This window comes from Cygnus atratus, chromosome 2 (assembly GCF_013377495.2).
Source record: "Cygnus atratus isolate AKBS03 ecotype Queensland, Australia chromosome 2, CAtr_DNAZoo_HiC_assembly, whole genome shotgun sequence".
NCBI classification, from domain to species: Eukaryota; Metazoa; Chordata; class Aves; order Anseriformes; family Anatidae; genus Cygnus; species Cygnus atratus.
In genome coordinates, this window is record NC_066363.1 from 16,002,428 (window position 1) to 16,027,489 (window position 25,062).

Here is a 25,062-nt window from a genome sequence, read left to right on the forward strand (position 1 = left end):
TTGATTTAGATGTCTCCAATATGCTGGAGGCCAAGTGATGCACGTGGTTGTGATGCAGGGAAGAACTGGGCCTAATCTCAGTGTGTTTAGTGAGGAGAAAAGGTGGGTTTGGTTTTAACAAGCTATAATAAAATTAAGGAATAATTCAAATTAGATGGGTTTTTAAGCTTTCAGACAATGTAGTCAACTGTGTTTTTATTCAGAGTTCTGCAAGTTCTGTCCTTGAGTAGACATGTATGCATTTTGTCATAACAGTAATTTACATACGTCTAGGATTTGATAGTAATTAATTCATTTAACTTATCTAAGGCAATATTACCTGCCTCAGTTTGAAACAGGCTATAAAAAGTAATGTGTAAACAAACATACCACAGCAGGTGTAATGGCATGCTTTGTAGAACTGCACACATTTTGGTTTTAGGTGCAGTGGTTTCTCACTTTCAAAGTTTGCAGACTGAAGTTTAGTTACAGAGTGCCTTCTGACTAGATTTGTAATTTTGCAATTTTTATGTTGCTTTTTTGAGTGACTTGATATTTTATTATGTATAATTCAAGTACTGCTAAAATGTTGACTAGCATTCTGATAGACTTAGGTTATTTACCACTGGTGCTCAAAATAGATAGACTTTTCCAGTTCTCTTGGATTTACCCTAGGTCAGAAGACGCCTGATGGGAGAATCTCAGAATACGTGCTGTTTGTCCCCCCAAAAAAAATCAGAACACAACTGTCTTTTAGAGAATCGTGGAATGGTTTGTGTTGGAAGGGACCTTAAAGATCGTGTAATTCCAACCCCCCTGCCCATGGCAGGGGCGCCTCCCACCCGACCAGGTAGCTCAAAGCCCCATCCAGCCTGGCCTTGAACACCTCCAGGGATGACGGGGGGTGCGTGGGTGGAAATGGATGATCTTTTATGGTCCCTTCCAACCCAACCCATTCTATGATTGTATCTGTAAAGTATCTGTATGATACTTTAAACTCTGATGAAACTTAGAGACACTGAACATCACTATCAAAGTTTGAATTTGGTCATAACATGGGAGTTAGTCCCACTATCAAAAAAATATATATATTTAATTACCCTAAGCAGGTGGAAGTTCAGTTTCAGAACTTGAAGGATTGAAATGATTTAGGCAGCATAGGTGTTCCACAAATAGCATGATTTTTGTGAGAAATGGTTGAAAATGTACTGGTTGTCACGCCACAAAAGCCTGGTTGCTTTAAAATCTTGGTCATGCTTAATTGTTTTTCTCTTGAAGTACTAATTCAGCTTGGTCTTGCTTAGTTTGAGATTAAACTGAGTGAGTTAGGAATACAGATATCCTTAGGAACAGAAGGCAAAGCTGGAGGCCCGTAGAGAAAGAAGAATGTTCCCAGGGTTAGCATTGTCTGAGCACCACAGCTGGTTGTTGGGACAGTGGCCAGGAATAATTTTGACATGTTTATTTCCTTTTTTTTTCCCTCCATGAGCATGTTTGGGGGACACTTCATTAAGGATGTCCCATTGCCTTTGAAGCTTTGTGCCTTTAATGTTTTTCAATCAACAAGCAGGGTGGCGGATACAGAAATGAAAATGATATTGGCAAGGACTATTTGCACAATAAAATCAACATAAGATAAGTGAATGAAGGCAGTGAAGTAGGACAGGTTAGAATTCAATTTATTCTTTTGCGTGTTTATCTGCGTGAAGGTTTTTTGTAATGAGCAGGTATGTTTCATCAGTAAGTAACGTGCTGACAGACGGTTATAAATCCTACAAAAAGGATATTTAAGTAATTCATAGAACATGCTTATGCTTTGTCTGCAAATCTTGTCCTGCACGCTACATGGCGAGTGGCTCACCAGTTTGAACAACAGATGCTGTTCTGTGCTGCTCCTGGATGCTAATCAATCACGCAACATCACCAAACCTGGATAAGCCCGTGGAATATTTTTGTCTCTCTACATTTTCCAGTTGGTATTAGGAAATGTGTTTATACCAGGTTGTCTAAAAAATATACTGTTTCATGCTCTTAAAATAAATATCAGACCCTTTGGCCCAGCAGTTGCTTTGTCAGTCGGATCAGACCTCTGGGAGCTTGAAATGAGGGAATTGGGGCGTTCCAGGCGGGAGAATCCTTCAAAGGGATGCGTCCTTTCCCAGAAGAGGAGATGGATGTGACTGTTTGAGCAAAGAATGCAGGCACAACAGCTGAACTGCTCTGCTGGGGTCTGTATGTAATGGTTTGGGTACAGCAGCAGGGAGGGAGGGTGCTGCTGCCTCTGGATGTGCTCAGCACACAGCTGGGTGGTTGCTTCTCTTGCTGTGATCTTCCCCAGGGTTCTGCAGCTGTGGAAGTTGAACTGGTCTTAAATTTGCAAAATAAGTTTGAATAAATCTATTGTGTGTTGGGGATTTTTTATCTACAACAACAGAAGTTATGCAGTGCTCTTTAATGCTATACTGGATCCAGCTGGGATGGAGTTCAGTTTCTTCAGAGCAGCCTGTATGGGGCTGTGGTTTAGATCTGCGACCAAAACAATGCTGCCAACACAGCCGTGTTTTTGCGGTGGCTGAGCAGTTTGCAGAGCATCGAGGCCTTCTCTGTTTCTCACACTGTCCTCCCAGTGAGTAGAGTGGGGGGTATGCAGGGTTGGGAGGGGACACAACTGGGCAGGTGACCCGAACTGGCCAGAGAGATATTCCATGCCATGTAACGTCATGCTGAGCAATGAAAAGGGGGAAGAAGAGGAGCTCAGGGAGGCTGCCATCTTCTGCTCAGGAACCGGCTGGGTGTCTGTCTACCCGTGGGAGGTGGTGAGTGATTGCCTTTGCGTCACTTGTGTTGCTCTGTGTTCTTCTCATTCCACTTCTTCACTTATTAAAAATTTTTTATCCCAACCCTCAAGTTTTCTTGCTTTTATTCTTCTTTTCCTCTTACTTGGTCCTACTAGTTAAGGAGGAAGTGAGTGTCTGCTGGGATTAACCCACAACAGGTGCTTATCACAGGATTTATATACAACCTAGCCTTTTAATTTTGCATTAAATTTGGAACTGTGAGTTTTGAGAGGGTGTTTCAGTGAGATTGTTCTAATTTGTAAACTTAACGTTGGATTCTTCCAATGCAGAATAGCTTATTATATGCTGAGGAAACAGAAAAGGTGGAATTCGTATGGGATTGAGTTGCTTAGGCCAGTCACCAAGTGTGGTCTGTTAAGTCCCTCTTTCTGGTGAATGGTGATAGGACTGTGTTTAGGAAACATAGGTTATAATTCCTAGTTGGACGATGTTTTTAATGTTCTGCATCGTTAAGAAAATCCAACTATTATATTTGCATCTCTGGTTTTGAAAGTATGTAGTGTTAAAGTGTAGTAGGCACTCAGCTCTCCAGAAAAAAGGTCCTTAACCCTGAAGCACAGTCCAGGTTAGCAATGTTGTATACAAAATTTGGAGGTGGAATCAGCATAGCATGAAAGCAGTTGAAGCAGTTCTTAGTACAACACCTGATCAGTTACCTGGGTTATTTTTCAGCGCAGTGTAATCTGCAAGGACCAGCTGTGCCTCCTTCAAAATAAGAAACCAAATGCTCCAGTACATAACTTTTACTAAGAGCTTTTTTGTTGAGGGAAACTATAAAGCCTAGTAGTGTGTAGGATGTAGTGTGCTTGGTGATAAGGTGAGCCCTTTTTTTGGATCTTGAACAACCAAACCTCCTAAAAGTGATTAGTTGATAGGCAATTTGAATTTTAACATACTGGGGATATATACCACCTTGGCCTAGGTAATCTGTTGCTTGATCAGACACAGGTTTGCCTTCTCAATTTGTCGTCTTTTCCATATAATGGTATGTTCCTTCTATTTTTCTTTTTTTTTTCCCTAGCTCTGGAATGCTTGTTTTGTATAGGACACATTGAAGTTGGTTTTAAAAAATGTACTATATTTTCTGTGTGAGGGATGTTGCTGCATAAACGTTATAAATGTTTTTGTCAGGTAGAGAAAGTACCTTTCTGACTGAAGCTGTCTAGCTGACTTTTTTTTAAGAAACTCCGTAGTGGAAATTCTTACAGAAACAACCGTAAACGATGCTAACTTTACATACAGGTAATACCATGGCAAAATTTAGTACTATTCAGCCCCGGAGCTGTAAAGTCAGAAATAACTCCCTTATTTGAGTCAGAATTGCAAAAGCATTTCACCTTGCGAAGTTCGGAGTGGTGTTTTGCTTGCTCAAGTTTTGTCAGCTGTTGGTTATCTGTCCTCTAAGGAAAGCATCAACAACATCTCCAGACTGTAAATAACAAAACCCCTGTACAGAATCCTTCCGGAATGGCACAACAAGTTATATTCAGGGCAGTGTCCAAAGGACACAAAATACCACAGTCCAAATAGAAGAAGTGATTAGGGATTGATTGTTTCTCATTGAGTCCTCGCCTAATTTGAGGGCCAGCTACGTTTCTGCGAAGACTTTCACGTCATGTTTCAAGCTTCAGTCAGGGATTGTGCAGGTGAATGTGCTACGCTCATGTCTTAATCCATAGAATATTAATGGAATTTTATGGCTTTGTTATCTGAAACATTCAAATACGTTTTGACTGTGTGAGTCCGTTGTGAGGTATCAAATATCTCCAAAATATGTCAGGACTTCCAAATTAAGGAAATACAACACTTGCTCTCCTTGCTCTGTAATGCTGAAAATTACAGCCCTGGTTGGTTATTTCTGTAATCTAAACTGATAGTTGGTTATTTCTGTAATCTAAACTGATAATTAACAGCATCCTAAAACTTAATTTTCACCAGAAAAGTGTTATTAAGTTGCCAGTAATAGTTTATTCCTCCGCTGTCAAAGCTGAGGAAGATGGCAGGGCTGGGGTGAGCAAGTAGTATGCAAGTTCAGTTTTCTTGTTCTTTCCTTTAGTAATCTTTAATTATTTTTGTTAGTACTTTTGTCACACATTAACCTCATTCTGGTCTTTAAAATAACCTGTTTATCTTTAGTGTAAGAGCAAAAAAAAAAAGTAGATGTGGCACTATTACAAAGTTTCTTTTCTCTCTGCCTCTCATAAAGTCAAATTCTATGTAATCCTTCAGCATAGCGTGAAATGCAGGAATTTTTGAGTACCTTTACAGCTAATTCTGAAGCGTGGTGAAAGCCTTGGAGCAGGAATTGCTGGAACAATCTGTCCTATAGGCATAGGCTCAATGTTACTGTGGTTTTCAGGTCATCCTTTGTGGTCAAGTGGTAAATGTCATTTAATTTCTGAAAGGCATCTGTTGAGCTGGAGATTTTCAAGACTCATCTGGACAAAGCCCTAAGCTCTGTGCTGACCCTGCCTTGAGCAGGGGAGTCGAACTGGATGACCTGCCGGGGCCCTGCCAGCCCGGATGATCCTGTGAGTACCGGTGTGCACAATGACAGGTGTTCGTCTGACCCTGTGTAAGCTGTGCTCTGACTGTAATGCAGTCACTGTTTAGTACTTGCGATATTGTTTAACTGAAAACAAAGCAAAGGTACTGCAACAAATACGTAGTGGAAAATAAATGATGTGTTCTGTGCTTATTTGGCCAAAACGGTCATTAATTGTGAACATCAATAAAGTCAAAAAGTCTCACAATTTAATCAGGCATTGCCAACTGTATTGTGGCTGAAAACCGTAACGGTGTACTGCAGTTCCACCGTGAGTGACGTTACATATTAATAACAGAACAGTAAGATATATAGATTCTGTCTTGTGAAACTGCATTATTGAGAACTGTGGCAAAACGTCGTAGAGATTTGGACCAAAACAATAAATGAGTTAGTTAAGGGCTAGGATAACACAGGGGGAAGCAGTAGAAGAAAGAATTGCTCAGTTTGAATTTCAAAGTAAATTCTGGAGTACTCGTGGCCAAATAAGAGTGTTAGATGTTTGTCTCTCTTGATTTAAAAAAAAATAATAATTTGAATGTATATTGTTAGAAATATGGACAGTGTAGATTTCATGTACTATCTTGCAAAAATGAGTTTGTTTTCCAAGACTTGTTTCCAGCTGCCCTCAGAATCAAGGACAAAGTGTAGCAATTTTTACTGATTCATCACTTCACATTTACTTTCATAACAGTAAGATCCAGGGCTACTTTAAAATCAGAAGCCTTAACTTTGTAATAGAGCATTATAGCAAAGGTGTCTCTCTACATCCAGACTTCAGTTCACGGTGTCCAAAGCAGTACTACTGAGAAGTTTACTATTGAAAATACGAAATGGCAATCTGTGGAAATTTAGAGGAAAGCAAAGCATTATTTCTTGATGTTCTGTGAATTGTCTAATGCTAGGCATAGTAGCAACCTTGCTGTTCTTTGCTCTTTTTAATTTTTCAGAATGCTGTTTTTTCAAATGGAAAATAGGGTAATTTACAGTCGTAAAGACTGTTCAGCTACGATTTCTCCTGTCCACATTTCATAAAATGATGAACCGATATTACTCCTTCGTTCAATTGATGTTGCTGTCTTCTCCCATGCACACTTTCAAGAAACTTCTGTATAATTCTTCTCAGGTCCTTGAGCTTGCTCTCTTGGAGGTGGTAATAATTGTAAAATCAGAATTATTGTGACTCCTGAGCTGTGTGCAACAGTAAAAATAAATAAATAAATAAATTAAATAAATAAAATCATGGAGTGTCCTTGTTGCTAGCAGTGTGTGCGCTAGTCTTTATTCATGCAATTGAAAAAGAAGTTGGTTTGAAAAGATTTCCCTCCTCAAGGAAAACAATCACCTTCCTTTGGTTTTTCTTTTAAGCCAAAAGATGTAGCTGAAAGCTGAAGATGCGCTGTATTGTTTTGTAAGTAAGCTTTTATTATCAACACGATATTATTGAAAGTAGCATGGAACCTGTTGTGTAGGCACAGTTCCACTCTGACAGATGGGCATAATGCAGGCGTGCCAGAGAACCATTATATAGATCACGTAACAGGGTATGAAGTGAAGAATTTTTGTCCAGGCATTCGGTGCATGTAAGGCTTGAAGTTCAGGAAACGTGCTCTGACTGGCCCATCACATAGGATGATCAAAAATTTAAAAATAGCCTGGGATTAAGTTCTGATGGGTTTGTACTGGGAAAAATGACCAGTTGCAGTGAGGCTTCTGTTTCTTTTTGGCTGTCTGCTGAAGTCACCTAATGGTCTCAGCCAAAAGAATTCTGCTACAGACACACATTTCGCCCTGATTAATTACCTAGGTATGGAAACATAAGCAGTGTGTAATTTCTCTTGTAAGAAAGCTGCTGGTTTAGTGTGTGTATATCTCTTTGGATATATAGTTGTAGGATGAGGAGCTACTGATGTAGGACGAAATCCTATTGTGAAAATACAATTAAAATAGAAAATTTTGAATAAGAACAAATAAGACTTATGTGACTGAAGACTTGGATAGTGAAATACGGAATATTTTTGCAGGTTTTCAGAAATGCAAATAGTCTATTGCCTAGCTATTGTCTTTTGGCCTTTTTTCTTTTTTTAAAAAACAAATTGGCTTAATGCCTTGCATATGATTTATACAGTAGCCAAGCACTGTAGGCTTTTGGCAAAAACAGTTGCTTGAACAAATACCTTTGTGTGTTACACTAGTCAATTTTTGTGTGTGTCATTTTTATTTCCTCAGCGTTTTTGTCATATTTCATAGCTTCAATGGTTTAATCTTACTTCAGGTCTAACTCAGCCTTTAAATACTTACAGATGTTGCTAAATTTCCTGGAAGCTATTACTAATTCATACTTTCTGGGGAACTTGGTTTTTAAAAAGTTTCTAAATTTTGGGAAATAATGATTGAATGGAACTGTCATTTACAAGATGGCACAGTATGGGAAAGAACAGGTGTGAAAAATGAAGTGAATGAAATTGCTTTTTAAATATAATTTGACATTTCATAGGCTTCTGTTAGGAGAACATATTTTCTAAACTGTGTTAAATATTTAATTTTTTCTTTTTGGCTAAATGTTTTCCTTCTGAAATGAAATTACTTAATATTATTTAACTAATGCTTCTTTGCAAGTTTTAATTTAAAACTAGGCATGTAATTAAGCCTAATATGAAATTATAAGATCTGAGTTAATGCTTTCTTCTGGTACCTGAACTAATGTTCACTGCATTGGAAGGTATAGTCATCATCGAGAAGCTTTGTTCTTTTAACAAAAGGTACCAAAAATAAATTCAGTTAGGGTCACAGTGGTTTAGTTTAATACTGTTATGATAATAAGTACTGTAATTACTTTCAGATAGTTCTCCCTTCCCAGAGGATGAGATTTTTAGTTTTGATGCCTGCTTAAAGCATGAGAATGACAGTAAAATTAATGTCATAACCTTTACAGCCTATTTATCATTTTCTCTCTAGTATCCTAAAGGATTTTGTGTAACATCTAAAATAAATGTCCCAGTATGGACAAGCATCAAATTAGGTTAATTGGGTTCACCTGATATTCAGAGCCAGTGTGTCTATCAGGACACCAATTTCATATAAAAGACCTGTGGGTATCTTTCTGTGAAGATTACTTCTAAATTATTACACGCTCTGTTTCCTTTGATTGTTAAAGACTAATTTACAGGGTAGTTCTAAGATTTTTTTTCACTTTATTTGATATTTTTGTTTCTTCTGGTATCTATCTTTTCATTCCAAGGTAATGTAAGGAGTAGTAGCTTGATAGCTTATTTTGTGGCATTAAATTTTTCAATTCTGTCCAACTTTAACTCCACTTACTTGAAAATCTTGGTAGTAGATTTTTATCTCTGACCCATCAACAGCAGATTCCAAAGGAACTATTTTGAGCTTTGGAGTACTGCATTTAGATTATTTTTTATTGTCCTATTGTAAGGTTACAAGCTGAACAAAACAGATTTTAAGATTATATAGAATTTTAAGTTTTATCGTTGGGTTAGGTGGAGTAAAATTGATGATAATGCCACATAGAAATACTCGATATCATCTTTTGTGTTGGAAAAGAACTGGTATTGGTATTGTATGAGTGCTGCAAAGTCCGTTAATAAACAAGGAAGACTGTAAGAATGATTTCAGTTTCATTATTCGACAAAAACAATGGGATATCCTCAAGTGGTGGCCAACATACAACTTACTCTGGGTGTACAAGTGTAAAACAGGTACAAAATTCAGTTAATAAGTTTGTTTTTAAGGTTGGCTTTTTTGAACATTGGCATGTTTTGTAGGGAAGTAGGCATGACAAATTAAACTTAGAAGCAGATGAAAAAAAAGTTCTGCTGAGGCTAGGTATAGATAGCTGTATAGATGTTGTACCCTTAAATTTCTGTACTGTTCATTCAGAATTCCAGAGCATTTTGATCAGATAGCAGGATACATGTAGGGCACCACCAAATGTGTTTAGATATTGAGTAGCTGTTAAACATTTTGCAGCCTGACTGAAAAATGTCAGAAACTGTCAATGAGAGAGGAACATTTATCGTTGTATTTATAGTACAGTTCTGGTGGGACTGGTTGCCGGGCTAGCGTTAGTCGGCGATCAGAAGGATCACTGTTGATTCAAAAAATAAAAAATAATGTAATCATGTAAAATCCACGCTGGTCCCTGGAAGTGTTTTCCCATTCCCAGATTCCATCGGTGTGGCCCGTTCGTTCCTGCAGGTTCAGAGGAGCTTGTGTCTGTGGTACCAGGGCACCGAGCTGCGTTCAGCTGAGCCGAACCCTTCGTGTGCTGCATCTGCCCGAGGAGCGGTTGGCTGCTTAAGCACCACGGACAGAGGCCCACTGAGCCGCTCCTGCTCCCGCTCGTCAGCAAAGCCGAGCCAGGAGACGCTGACTGACGGGCAGGAGCTTCTTTGCATGTGCCTCAGCACAGAAGATGTGGGTACCAAAGAGCATCACCTGTTCGCTGTGTGAGAGGTCTCCTCGGAGCAGCCACACTCAGTTTTCTTTCATACTTTGGTGTTGAGCATCCTAGAAACAGCCTTGGTTTTGCCTCTTCTGTACTTTGCTGTTGCCCACAGAGCCGTCGTCTCCTGCCGGGAACCTCAACGTTGCTTTTTGCCGTTTGCATGATAGTAAGGAAACATCATCAAGACTTATTTTTGTGGTTGGTGATTGCTTCAGAATTGGTATTTATTTTTGTATTTATCCCAAAACAACCTTTTTGTACTTACGCTCATAAGGGGGCTCTTGAGTGCACATCTGGAAAGTTCTTCATGTGGGATTGTACTGGCTGTTAGACTGGCCATGAAAATAAACAAACGCCATCTTCTCGCAGCTGGGTCTGCTCACGGGAAATGGTAGGGATATGTGCTGGTAGGAAGTCCTTGATCCAAACAAACCCCAAAGCTTTTTGAGCTCCATCTGTGTCAGTGGACTTGTCTGTTAACTTTCCAAAGCCTCCAAGTGCATCAGGAGGACTAGAGTTGTATTACCATGTGTGACTCCTGTCTCTAATGTGCTAGTCGTATTCAGCCAAAACAAACTATGATGCAGCTGTTCCAAAAGCCAGAACATTTTATGACAAAGAAAATCTAAGTAGATAATAACGTAATTTTACATTGTAATTATATTATGTTATGTCTTTCATTCTTGACTGTGAAATCACACTGGAAAGAAATAGGCAGCTCTTCAGTGACTGAGTGGTCGCTTGATCTAATGCTCTATTATGTCAAAAACTGTGTATCAATTATTGTGATAAGAACCAATGTCAAGCTCAAGAGAGGTGGCAGCGTAATATTTGCTTCACAAATGCAAGCTGATATTCATTGTAGCATCCATGGAAGATTCTGCTTATCAGTCAGTTATAGGGAATCCTTGCAGTCAGATATTACTCATAGGGTGGTGAGGCACTGGCACAGGCTGCCCAGAGAAGCTGTGGCTGCCCCATCCCTGGAGGTGTTCAAGGCCAGGCTGGATGGGGCTTTGGTCAACCTGGTCTGATGGGAGGTGCCCCTGCCCATGGCAGGGGGGTTGGAACTGGATGGGCTTTCAGGTCCCTTCCAACCCAAGCCACTCTATGACATTTGAAGGAAAATAGTTGGTTAGTCCTACGTTGTCTGTGCATCTTCAGAATGTGTTTGAATGTTGGAATTCATGGTGCCTCCTCTGCAGCTTTAACAGGGGTGTTGAGTTACAAGAAACCTCAGTTAACTGTACCCAGGATTGAAATATGGAGAATGCATGTAAACAGTTCAGAGAAACGCTTGGTTTAAAATTCAGGTGTGGTTTGCATGAGGTATAGGCACACATTGGTTACATACTGAAACATAATTTTGGAAAACTGATTCTGTTGTCCTATTTTTACAGAAACCCAGCCTTTCTTAAGGGGTGAAAAATGTTGATTTCTTTTTAAGGGAGCTTTTTGTTTTTGCTTTCTGTTTTTAGGAATGAACCAGCTTAACGTCTGAAAATGTATTATTATTATATAGCAGTAGTGGGCTAATTTTTTTGAGTGTACAGAACAGAATTGTCGAAGAAAAAGGTATTAATGGTGCATAAATGCATTCTTAGTACATATATAGACTTAAATATATTTTGAAAATTAAATTGAAGGCTGAATTAGTACGGAACTGCTGAATGCGCTCGTTCTAAGTTTACTTTGTTCAGTTGGATAATCAAAAGATTAGTGTGGAAATGAGTCATTGCTCGTGATCCCTGCACTTCAGCAGAAGCTGCTAATACCCAGAAATTACCACCATCTGAATAAAGTTTCATCACTCTGAGATATTTAATCTGTAAGGTAAACATGTAGCATTATTGCTTGAAATAGCATATGTGATGGCATTACATTTGCATTGTGTATTACAGGATGTTAACAGTAACTAAAAAATTGTCAATCTTCATGACAAGAGAGCAGTCGGAAGAAAATGTATACTGAATTAATCAAATTACTTTTCAGCGTTATGCAATTGATTTGTGTTTTCTTCACTGTTGTCTTTGATTATGCTTTGTAAGGCTTGGATGTAGTACAACACCTGGTATAACGTTGAACGTTTCGTTGCATAGGTGAATGAAAGGAAAGTAAGCTAAAGTATCACCTGCAAATATTGGCCTTTCACACCAAGTTCAAGGTGCATACAAGGAGGTTTTTGGTTTTGTATTGATCCATGAATGTACTCTCTGTATCAGAATTAATTTGAGCCATTGACACCTTCTACAAGCACTAAATTGAATTAAGAAAAAGTATGAAAATGCAAAAGAATGACTGCATTACTTTCATAATACGTTTTGGTTACAGTGATAAGTTTTCTTCTTTATGCAGTGCTTTTAAAACTAGTTTGAGACCTCAAAGTAAGAATACAACGTTTTCTTTATCTATTTGCCACTACAGAAAAGTGCTTTAAATAACATTAAAAACAAACAAAACCATTGTGTATATGAAAATAAGTAACCTCCTTACATGTGATTTGTTCTCTCTGTATTCAAACTTGAGCATTACCAAAAACAAATTTCCTCCAAAATGGATTATTTTTGCAAGTCTGTTCATACTTTAATATTAGTAACTTTCTTTAGTTTCTAAAAGTGGATTGGAACTTCTCAGTATCTCTATTTCTTCTTTCCAGGAACGTTGCTGTATCTATTAGAGGGCATAATGCAGAATCCTCTAACTTTTTCTGCAGGTATAGTATACTTTCTGTTCTTTTTGAGAAATTAGACATTTGTAGTTCAAAATATGGAGGAATAATATCATATCCTCATTAATAAATGCCTAAATAATAGGTATAAGTGATGCCTACTGTTCTACCCTAATTTGGGTTTCAAAAAACCAAAGCTCTTATGACTAAGCTGTTATAAATAATACTTACCACTTTAAACAATTTCAGTAACTAAGATTTTTTTATTCTTTAGGACATTGCTAATTGCTGTTACCACCTCTAGTTGAAACTTTATAACTCTGGTTCTTGTTTGAGCAGAATTAATTATTCGGGTTTTATTACAATTATTTTTATCCTTATATGTTTGAAAATAACCCTCATACAGTGTGGGCTCAGATCTATGTGCAAGTTGTGCTTTAAAACTAACATATACAAAAAAATATTAACTTATTTTTAGATTCTAAGTGTATTTTCTCCAGCATTCCTATCCTTAATATTAGTTCTCGTTTTCAACTACATTTCTTCTGTGTTTTGTCTCTTCAGAAGTCATCTTCTGTTGATACACTTTTCAGTAGAGTAAGCGTCTTGAATTTTTCCCTTGTTATTTTGATGAGGATATTTGCACTGCAACTGTGTATACCCAAGCCTCTAAATAAATGTTTGGCCATAACTATAATCTCCTTTCCCTGTTGTTCATTGTTGCAGTGCTAATGTTTAAGTATGATTTTTAACTTGATGTCATTTTTATGATAATTCCTAAATGTAAGTGAATGTTTGGTGTTTATGACATAAGCTCTAATGGACCCTTCAGAACCATTTTAGGCTGTCAGTTAGATTTCCATTGTTAGTACTTACGTTAATTAAGACAAGCACTCTATATTACTTATCTGGAAGCTTGAGCTTTTGCTGCCATGTATGCTAATACTTCACCTGTTTTGCAAAGGCTGAGCATTTTTATGATACTGTAATAATTCTGAGGAAGCTAATCCAGGAGGATGCCATGTGAATTGATCTCAGCTGATGTAGTCCTGTGCCTAGTGGGACCATTCTTTCAAGGGAAGCAGTACGTACTGTCGTGTAAAGCCATCCAGCCTGCAGTGCAGGGTCTACAACCATACGCTTGTGACTGAAATACTTGATTCTAATACTTAAAAGCTTTATTGTTCCTTTTATTTAAAGGAATTTGACCCATGTAGTCAAATTGAACGTTACCTATATGTTGACGTAATTTCTGAATAACAGGAGGAGAATATAGACTGTGAAGCTGTTTGCAAACTTGAAACTGATGACTCGTATGCTCCAAGGTTTTTAAAGAAAGAAATGTATCATTTTTTAAAGAAAAATCCACGCCAGCTAGTAGCCTGTTACCCACTTTCACCCAGAGTGAATGATAAGAGCCATGTTCTAAACTTTGGAAGTGGGGTGTCATGTTGGAAATCATAACCAGATCCTAACCAAGAGCTATATCACTGTGAAATTATGGTGTCTACAAATGTATTAATCTCAGTATATTTTTTGTATTCTTTGACTACCACTCTTTTTTGTTCTTGTGTGAAGCATAACCCTTGCTTCTTTAAATGTTATGACACTGAAAATATTGAGGCTATTAACAATTTATAATGATTTATGTGCAACAATAACATTGGTACATTTCTTACAAATAAAAGGTTTGAAAATGAATGGTATTGGAAGTAGAACCTATCCATCAGTTAGTTACATTCAGGATAGCATTTTTGTCAGCCTTTCTGTACTGTGAGTGCTTTTTATTTTTCAGTTGAGTGTGGAAGTAATGGTTAGTGCGAGTTCTTTGAGTGACAACATAAACCCTTCACTGCTACTGTTTGTCACGTAATAGCAGGAGTTCTGTCATGCGATACACACCCCTTCAGGACATGGATTTTCCTCAGCTTAAAATAATTGTATAAGGTGATGATCATGTATATAATGATGAATTGAAACGCAGTGCAAAGAGATGCACTTTTCTGAGTAATGATAAATATTTAACTTCTAAGATCTCATAATTGCTAGGAAAAAAATTAGATCATCATGGAAACGTGTTCTGTCGTTCACACCCGTGTTGATATTTGCTTTTGAGCAAGTGCTGGGGTTTTTTATATTGCTCTGTAATGACACAATACCATTAAGTCTTAGAGGTCTAAAATACCTTTGGATGAGTGGCACAGTCAGATTTATAAAACACTTCTGCTAAATGATTCTAATGTGAATTAATTGTGTATATTGTACAATTATTGAAAATGAAGGCTGTCCTGGTTTATCTAGGAACTGATTTAATACTTGTTTTTTTTAGTATACATTGAAAGAGTGTACTAACAGGCTGATAAGAGTTTTGCTCCTTAGATATGTTTATTTTAATAAAAAAATCATTATATCAAGAAGTCATTGTATAGTTTAATACACTGTATATCAGTGTTAGTATGGTCTTTTGGTGCTAGAAGATCTCAAACTTCAATTAACCATGTAAATGTGTTTTCTTAGCATCAACTCTCACTTTGCTGGAACCCCTGCTGCCTTTTTATCATTAACATAAATGCAGGTGCAAATAGCATTTATGCACTTTGATAGAAAGCAGTTGGAGACATTTCACTGTGGGACACGACACTTTCAGATTGTGTACATCTGTTCAAATAATGTATCCAAGCCAGTGACATGAATGCAAGGATAAAAACATCTGCCCCTGAGACCATTTGCCATACAGCAGATGCTTACATCTTTATTTATGCAGATGGTTTGTGTGATGAGCTGAGTAATGATGAAAGCAAGGAAGTTTGACAAAGATTTCAGGGTAGTGCTTGGGATGAGAAAATATGTTGGTAACAGTGGTTCATTTTCAGATGTCTGTGGAAAAAAAAGAGCATCTGTTATATTTACTGATGTGTTTAGTAACACGGACGTATTTAGGGTAGTAACTAGATTAAAACAATCACTGAACTATTTTAAAAAACAATTTTGCAGAAAAATTATACTACAGCTACAGAAGATAGTTTAAGTTTAATTTTAACAGGAAGCCTTAAATTTTTGTTAAGATTTTCACACATTCTCAAGACTTTACAAAACTTTGGGTGAAAGGTTTGCACAGTAGAATATTTTGCCATACTAACATAGCACTTTGGAAAGTTGTTTAAAGGCTGTGTGTTAAGATTTCGTGACATTTGGGATTTTCAGTAGAAGTCGTATTTAGTGTCACAAAATAATTAGATCTGTAGGCTAGCCTACAGGTTTGAAAATTACCGTAGGCTACTTGACATGAATTGCATATCTAAATAAATAAATAAATGAAACCCCACTGGCTCAGATAGACTTCAGTGCTTACGACAGACTTGCCCAGCTCCAGGGATGGATGGAGGCAGCTTTGTGTTACGTCCGACTCCCTCTGCTGGACTCGCACAACCAGGGTCTCCTTTTGTTCGCAAGAGCCGTCGCGCTGCTTTCAGCACAGTGAGCACTCCAGCTAAGCATGAATTTAATTTGAAATTTCTGCACACAGCAAACTAAGGATGTCATCTTTGGCCCACATTCCTGGTGACTACGTTCCTATTTTAATTCCATTGCATGGTGGCACCCATCACAAGCGTTTGCTGATGCAGTATCACTTAGCAATGTATTCAATCAATTCCTTTACAGCATGCCCAGTGTGTTCTTTTGAGAACCAGTGCTGCCTTACGTAACACAGCAGCTAGGATGGGCAAGCATAGTAATGTCAATAAGCATTGCAATTTGAATTATGCACGTGGGTGATTAAAAAAAAAAAAAGGCATTCAGGTGCTGTAATTTAAATATTTTCTGCTACATCCTACTGCCAGAAAGGCCTAGCCACATTCAGGTTCTGCAACAAATGATAATTTTGTGTTATGAAAAGTAATGTCTTAGTCAGGAGGACCGTTGTCTTCCTGAAGATGTTTGTTTCATTTGCTTTACAGGGCTTGTTTGTCTTTGAAAAAAAAAAAAAAATATATATATATATATCCATATCTGTTTAAAGGACCATGGAGATCCTCTAAAGATTAAAACAAAAATAAAGATTAGTGGAATTGACTACAGGTGGCAATGTTTTTGCATATTTCAACCAAAGCCATAGAGTCGTCTTCTGAAGAAATTTTGATTGTGAAAAAAGAAGAGCGAGAACACCTAGACCAAGTAAAACCCTTAGAGATTCTCCGTTCAAAAAGTTAAATGGCTTGGGTTATTTTCAAAAGAAATGAACTCCTTATAAAATCCTTCAGAATCTACTCTCCAACAATCATCCAAGTTTAACGAAGTGTGCTATATTCTGGTCATAAATTTGGGGCATACCCGCTCATACTGGAAGATTGAAAATAGACCAGGCCCTGTCTGATCATCTTCTGATCCTCTCTTCATCTTCAGTGAGGGATCACTTTTCAAGGTTTGTAACACAGAAGTCACCATACAGATGCTTGTAATGTCTCAAGTAATATAAGTTTGCTCTACGGACAATCCATAAGATGAAGTGATGAATTCATCATTTGTATTGTCTTACATAAGGCTGTGTTCAGAAATAAAGGCTCTTGATTTTCCCATAAAAATGGATGTTCTATAAAACGAGTAACAATTTCACTCTTGTGCTCTGCATTTGAACATCAGTATTTGGGGGGAAAAAAAATGTTTGTGGAATAAGAATCTTAATTCCCGTACTGAAATCAGAAGTAGGTGTTTTCTGTCCCACGCAGGGAGAGGAGAAGGGTTGAACTCCCGGTAAGAAGATTGATTCTGTTCTCAGCTTATTTGAAAGGGGAGCAAGAGTCTAGTCAGAAGATGTTTCATGACTTATTCATAAAATGGTTTTACTTGACCTTTTTGTGCGGCATAGTTTCTGAAGAGTTCTGTCTTCATTTTTTTTTTTTTAGTCAGACCTGGTCATTATTGTTTCCTGCACTTAACGAAAAAATAAGTCTATTAATTGCCACTTATATTAGGCATATTGGGATTTTGTCCAGGTTGATGACATCTTGATAGTCGTTTTAAAAAGTATTTTACATCTGACATCAACTTCACAATGAGAGTTACTGTTTAGGTCTGTATCTTTCTTGATGCTCACTTAAAGAAATTTCAACTGGCCGTTCTCCCAGAAAATAATTTTAAAAAATCCAGTTAGTATTTTGAAACTAATGTTTGTCCCCACCTCTTAGAGTACCTAATTAATATTGACAATGCGATTGAAGGTTTATGAATTATGAGTTTATGACCAGTGATTGCATCCCCTCCCTTTATCTATTTTCTGAACAATTAGTTCCCCCAGGTGGTTGCATTGCTGAAGCCTGGTTTTGCAGATCTACAGGGATGGTATCCTGCATTGAACATCAGGACTGAGCAAAAAGAACAAAGATAAACACTGGAACTGCATTGTTACCAAAATCATTTCTCTTCTGCTTAACTGAGCCATGTCAGAGCAGCATGGTTGCTGGATAACACACGCTCTAGGTTTGATGTGGTTGATTGTTGGAACTAGTTCAGAGGCATATAGAAGCTGAAACACGCTCTCTCTGATAATGTATGTAACAGCATCTCTCAGACAGAGGTGTTCTATTCTTAAACAGAGAAGAAATAATATTTTCGTTTTTGGTGTGTTTTTGTTGTTTTGTTTTGTTTTTGTTTGTTTGCTTTTTTGTGGTTGAGGAGGCCAGGTACCATCTCAGCCCATGGATTTATCCACATAAACATTATTCCCAAATGCTTATTGTGTTAGAGAGAAAAAGGTATGTGTGATTTTGTCAGCTGTAGAGAAAGTTATTACAAATAACAGATGCTTTATGTCTAGCTCTTCATGGCAGTTTTCCTTTCTTGATATGAAAATGTTGTGATCTGTTTAAAATCTATTAATTACGTTAACCTTAGTATGAAATCGGTAACTTGTAAACTGAAAGACTATGCCTTCAAAAAATAAATAAATAAATGAAAACTTTTGAATTTCCCAAACACAGTATGAGAGGTGTTAAAAGAACATATGGATCTGTTAATAAACGGGTTTAAAATTAATTGCAAATGAGTGTTTAAAAATCTCTTGTGTATGTTCTGACATTTAGGAAAGACTTCAAGACTTTATGCCTTTGTACAGTAGCACATAAATGGCTTTTTTATAAGAGGTCGTGTTAAGCCTTGCTTTGGCCACGTTTTGCATAAGATGTTGCTTTTGAATATTGATTTACCCAGATGTGGCCTATCAATTTAAATTAAAACCCAAAGTTTACCTTAAAGTTGTTGACCACTTGCTGTTCCCCACAGAAATAGGATTTCTTGCAAATTTTAAAAGTTACCTGTGTTGGGATAATACAAAGAGGTAAACGTTCAAGGCTGCTGCAGAACATTTAAAACTCTACAGTAAGAAATCCCAATCTATGAGAAATCCAAAACAATTTTATTAGTAGTGTTGCTAATGCTGATAATACAGCATCTAGATGCAATAATTTCTTGATGTGTTAACTTTTGATTAACAGATCTGCTCTGTGTGGTTATTGTTTCATATTACACTTTTCTTTAAGGACAGGGATACAGGGGCCAAGATGCTGGCAAGGCTGTATTGGCAGAAAGAAATCGTAAATCATGAAGCAGTTCCTAGTTCCTACATTCAAACGCAGAGGAAAACAATTCTGGGAATACTGAATGGATTACTGTTTTTTCTTTTTTGTGTGTGTGTGTGTTAGTTATGTCAGGTACTAATTTAGTGAGAAGTAGATCTGTATAAACATTGGCATTTATTGAGATATGGCTGTTAGTGCAACAAGGATCTCTGTCAGGAGAAAAAAAAAGAAGTAGGAAAGCTAAGAACTTCCCTAAATATGAACCTATGTTCTTGGATCACTACGTGAACTCTCTCCAACGTGACTACCACTGTTTATGCCAAAAATCAATTTAGCTTATTCCCACATTTGAAAAATGTTGAATGTCCACTTTAACGAAGTTAATGTCAGAATACATTTTTATTTTGCAACTTTATTGCAGTAACGCTCTCTTCTGCTCAGAAGAGTCTTTTGCAGACTACATAAGGAATCCAGGCAGTGTCCCACTGTAATCTTAATCTTGGAAAATAATAAACTCTACAGAGTTTAAAGCAAAGAAGGCCTTTCTAAATGGCAAAATGCGTAGTGCACAACTAGCAAACTATATTGAGGCCAAAATCAAAAATGATTGTATATAGCCTTAAGAGGTCTCATTTCCCCTTTTAGAATTATAACAAGCTCTTTTCGTCCTGCTCCTCCTATGGTATGCCAGGACACGTTTTCTGGATGTATTTGTACATTCTGTGTCTTAGTCTTTGTGCAAATGATGTACCGAGGTTTTCCAATCTTGCGTTAGAACACTTAGGTTGTTTATTTTTCTAATTTATTTTAAATTGCATAAAAGGCCTCCTATGTAGACATAATTATATGACTCATTAAAAATCAAGCACTAAAAGATGAGAAATAGAAGATACAAGATTATCCCTGTGGTTTAAATTCTTCTCCTCTCCAAATCGCGTGTAACAGTAATGTTCCTTACCCATTTATCATGGAATCATCTAGGTTGGAAGAAACCTCCCTATCACAGCCTGATTCCTTGCCCTAGATGCCTTCCAAATCTTATTTCTAGGTTTCTTCTCCTTTTCCTGCTGCCCCTCTCTAGATTCTAGTTTCTTCCACACTGTGTAAGCCCAGCAATTAAAAGCTAATGAGAGAGAGGCCATTTCTTTGTTTCCAGCTTGGGGGTTTGGACCCAAAGCTATAGTTCTAGGAAAAACCCTCGTCAGCCTGAAGCAGGACTGCGTTCAATAGAAGGCAGTGATCGGAGAAGTTAGGTGCTTGGAGTATCTGTTGAACCTACGCCAGGAGCTTAACAACTTGAGCTGAATTTGGGCAGCTTTTCAGAAAGATGAGACATTGCTGTGTCAAATGTAAGGTCTTTCTCTAGTACAATATTACTAGATTTTTTTTAAAATGTTGTCATACCTGGGGATGGCTGATGTTTTCTGTTAAAGTGAATTTTAATAAAGTATCTGCGGCAAAAACACATGATGGAACTTTCTACCCAAATGGTCAATATTTGGCAAAGAGAAACAACCGAATATTGATTCTTACAGAATATTTTGTGTTGGACACTTCTGACTTGTGGGCTTTCCTACCAACCTCCCATCTTACAGGTGTGTAGGGTGATGGTTGGACCAGATGATCAAAGATGACCACTGAAGGTCTTTTCCAACCTTAATGATTCTATGACTCTATGAAGGCCAAAATCTGTTTTCTAGAGTGACTGCAGTACTTCTGATTTGTGTGAGGTTATGGAAAGTGTCAGTCAGCATAGGATTTATGTTATATTAGCCCTTTATGTTTAAAAATCTCAGTAAAGTTACAGAAACTTCATTTTTCTGAGCTTTTTGTTTTGGTACTGTTGACTATTTGCCATGACACTCAAACTAAAGCATCCCATCTATTTACCACATCAAACATCTTTACTCCTTTATTAAACTATTGCCTTGTATTCAGCGTGTATTATATTAGATTTTAAAACATTTTTTTGAGGATAGAAAAATGGCAAAGAGCAAGAAGCAGTAGTTTTCTTAATGCATTAACTGAAAGTTGATGTTTTATATTGTCTTTTTTTTTTTTCTTTCTTTCTTGCTGGCATCTATTTATAACTGACTGAAGCACTTTTGCAGGTGGTGTTTTTTTGCATGCTAATCCTGCAGAGAAACATTGTGTCCAACAAAGTATGCTGGGTCAGCCAAAACAAGAAACTTGTGCTGGAAAGACAGTATCCACAGGTATTTAGTGTGTATGGAGATCTGGCAAAATGAGTGATTAACTAGCATTGACAGAAATAAATCTCGTATTGCGTTACTGTGTTAGAAAGTTGTTACACATTTTTTCTTTCCAGAAGAACAGATATTCTTCCTTTTGAAGTTTGCAAAAGCCTCAGCAACATAAACGCAGATTGAAATGTCACAAATCTTTTTGGTCTGTATTCTGCTTTTCCCTTCAAATCAGGGTGATCCTTCTCCTGTGGTGTATTCTGCCACTTGTCCACTCATACACAAATGAAGCACACACCTGAGCAAGTGAGGTGGGCTTACAGAGGTTTTTAAAAGCAGTTAACATTCAACACACAGTGGAATGCTCTGTGTTGATGTTAATTCTAAATTCTGGAATTCTGATACTTTTTTAATGTTTGAAGTAGATGAGACTCGGGGGGAAATAGGATTTCTTCTGATGCTTTCTGCAGTGTCTGAGTTCAACAATGTTGCATGCAGTACGTATAGAGAGAACGAAAGGAAATGGAAAAAGAAGCAAACTAGGCTGGACTAAAGTAGACCTGAATGACTTGGAAAGGGAACCATGAATGAGCAGCAGCCCTGTGGAAGGCTTTCCTTCCTCCAGAGAATCCTTCCCAGCATGGCTCTATCAGAGACTTTGATGCATCATTGAATTTTATTGGTGTATCATTGGCCAGTCCTGTACAATTTTAAGATAATTTAAAAGTGGGGAAAGCTTATGACATCCTGCAAGTATCAGAGTGATTTGATATTCACATGTATGAGTGTGGTAACTATTAATCTTTCAGCAGAGACTTTTAAAGCAAATGGATTGAATTGCATTTGATTTAACCTCGTACTTAATTATTTAAAAGTGTCTACCTACTGCTCCAAGTGCATGCCTGTTTGAAAGACTGAAAACACATCAGTTAAAGTGAGCTTCACATCATTCAGATAACAAATCTAATGTGTTCATTCATTTCCTTTATTCTTAATGAAATTGTTTTGGAGAAAGTATAAAAATCGCTGCCTTCGGTGATGTGCCTGTAGAAGTAATGTGGTCTAAAAGCAAGGTTCATCCTCAAGAATGCCAATGCAGGGCCTCGCTTAGCTGCCAGTTCTCCCTCTTATTTGCAAGACTTCACGTCTGCATAGGAATGGAGGTTCTTCCTCAGGCCACAACTGCCAAGTCCTTGTCAAAAAAGAGCGCTTTGAACTGATGGACGTAATTTGGAAGGTGGTGTGGAACAGAGGTGGAATAACACGGAAAGATGTGTGTTAAGTGTCCAGGTGGTCTTCTGGAACAGTGGCAGCCAGAGCATGTCCCAGTCTTTCAAGATCTTCAGTGTCAGAGTGGCAAAGATATGAATGATTGTAGTGATCTGTTTCTGAGGGGTATTGTTGAATCTTCTAGCCAAGTATAAATGGGAGAAAAAACAATTTAGGTCACTGGTGACACTTCCACGCTTGGTGCATTCAGTAGGACCTCCAGGCTGTGAATCGGCTGGGTCCTTTTTCCTCATCCAAGGTGCTAAATAATCTTCTACCAGGTCTTCCAATTAGCTTTCTACATGCAAAGTCTTAGCAGCCTGAAAGATCATCAGACAGCTAGCCTGCATCTAGCCCATCTCTATATTTAGGCACTGGCTAAGCTGTTTAACTACAGCAGCTGTGTGGGATGTGAGGGAAATACAGAGCTGAGTATCCTTTGCATACCAGAGGCACTGCAGTGAATATTTCTGCACTAAACGGTCTAATGTAAACTTGGAAAAAAAAAAAAGTAAAAAAAAAAAAGTAGTCAGGGCTGATACCAAACATGGCCTGCCTGGAAAAAGTATTTATGATAAAATTACACCAGTCGGAAAAGGAGCGTTTGTATAAAAATCCCTTTTGAAATAGTTATATCAATGCTCAGCACTATATTAACTGTGGAAGAAGAATGTTGATCTAAATGGACCTTGTTTAAAACAACGTTTTGTGGTTGATTTTCCCGAGTGTACTTTCTTGTGGACTACTGAGGAAATAATGCATATCTTTAAATAAAAGTGATTTTACTGCCTGAATTTGCAGTAGGCAAGTCAATGTATTTGAGAAGCGTATACTTATTTTCAAACCCAGTGTAATGCATTATTACTATGAATATTTCCTTCTAACCACAAATTAAAAGTTCATGGTGCTGCAGCTGCCATTTCTGCACCTTTGTAGAGGTGGCACATCCACAGCGATTCTCCATTATTTGCTGAGCACGTGGAGTTTGCTGCTGAAGTCCTGGCTTTGCTGAAAAGTTTATGAAGATCAGTGAATGAAATTTTGAAATATAAAGGGAGAGGCCAAAGCCAGACAAGAAGAGGAACCTGCTCCATCTTGATTAGAGTGGCGAGGTAAATAGCTGCTGGTTTGGACAGAGTCTTTAATATCAGTAAATGGCAAGTATAATCTGGAAAATAAGAGCAGACTCTATCCCTAAAAGAAAACTACACGTGTTTGATCATCTTCTGCATTCAGGCCGTGCAGTTTGACCTGTAACTAGCTTTGAAATTTGGGGTCTAGTTTGGTTACTACTTATATTAATACATTTACATTACATTAACCAAAGCAGTTTGGTTAATACTCGTATTAATATATTTCATTATAATACTTCTCAGAAGCTCTTAAAGATGTTGCCTTAAAAGCAGCAACAAGAAGGTACAGAAAAACTCTCAGTACTATTAGCTATCTTAGCAGTCAAAAAGATCAGGATTTTTTTTTATGTATTTAGTGACTGAAGATTAACAAAATAGATGTTCTTAGTGAAAAACAGTGCGTGCTTCTGGCTTTTGGAGAATAAAAGTAGACTGTCTCTGCTTTTTCTGGGTTACACAAACTTTCTAGGCCTGGCTTTATCCCCACGTGTAGGGATCTCTTCGTATTTGTGCAGGATTTCATGTGTGCAGTAGGATATCTGGAACTTCTGAACATCTCTACAGGCCTCCAGCAGAATGAAGTGCAGTTGGTGCCTGGTAGTTTCCCTTAATTGGGGGCACTGAGGTGATGTATAATAGACTTGGGTTTTGATGCTCTGGATAGCAATAAAAGGATCAAAGCACCGCGCTCTGCACAGTTACAGTATGAACATGCTGTAGGTCAAAGACTTTGGAGAAGCATCAGACCTGCTGTGGAGGAGCTGGGCCGTTTGTGGGATTGTGCAGCGATCCGGCGTGTCCTGGAGGCGGTGGTTTTACTGCCCATGTGCACACCATGTGTGCGCACGTGGGTCTGTCCAGGAGTTGTGGTCATGAAATGCGATAGCTCTGTAACTTACAGCGTGCGTTGCGAGCTGTGTAAGGTCTGGAAAGAACATCCAGTATTAAGATAAACTTACTGGAGTTTCCAGTGCTGGTGGTAATTCACAGTTCTGGAAGAATGTATAAATACATTTGTAATACAAACCTTTAAAACAATAAGGAATACATCTCTATGGAAGTATCTCATTGCAATATTTTGGGATTCCAGCATTTATTTTGACATGTTCTATTCACATGTGGTTCTTCTCTCATTTATTTTTTAATCCTGAAATACATTATTGCCTTCCCAAATTGCATTTATGGCTGGGGTCTATGTGGATGAATTTTCAGAGAGATTGTTGGGTTATTTTTGTTTTTTTCAGAAAACCTATCCCAGTTTTTGAGAACTGGAAGCATTGGTAATTGAATTTATTTGAGAGTGGGTAATGGGGCTGTTATATGATATGGTAGCAGTTCAATTTAACTATATATCAAGTCCTTT

General features: G+C 37.7%; 1 protein-coding gene across 12 annotated transcripts in view; it reads left to right on the plus strand.

Moving 5' to 3' along the window:
• The window catches only part of ZNF438 (zinc finger protein 438), a 47,855-nt gene that overhangs the window by 15,968 nt on the left and 6,825 nt on the right, over positions 1–25,062 (plus strand). For 2 of the 12 annotated variants that reach the window (XM_035545194.2, XM_035545195.2), the window contains exons 4-5: positions 12,507–12,563; positions 21,205–21,309. The exons of 1 other annotated variant lie outside the window; for it this stretch is intronic. In XM_035545194.2, coding sequence (XP_035401087.1) covers positions 12,536–12,563; positions 21,205–21,309 — 133 coding nt within the window. In that variant the 5' untranslated portion in view covers positions 12,507–12,535. Of the gene's footprint in view, positions 1–5,242; positions 5,369–9,600; positions 10,049–12,506; positions 12,564–13,082; positions 14,929–21,204; positions 21,310–23,502; positions 23,679–25,062 lie in introns of those variants that run through there. 9 more of the 12 variants (XR_007707786.1, XM_050708608.1, XM_050708609.1 and 6 more) reach the window with 9 other exon arrangements.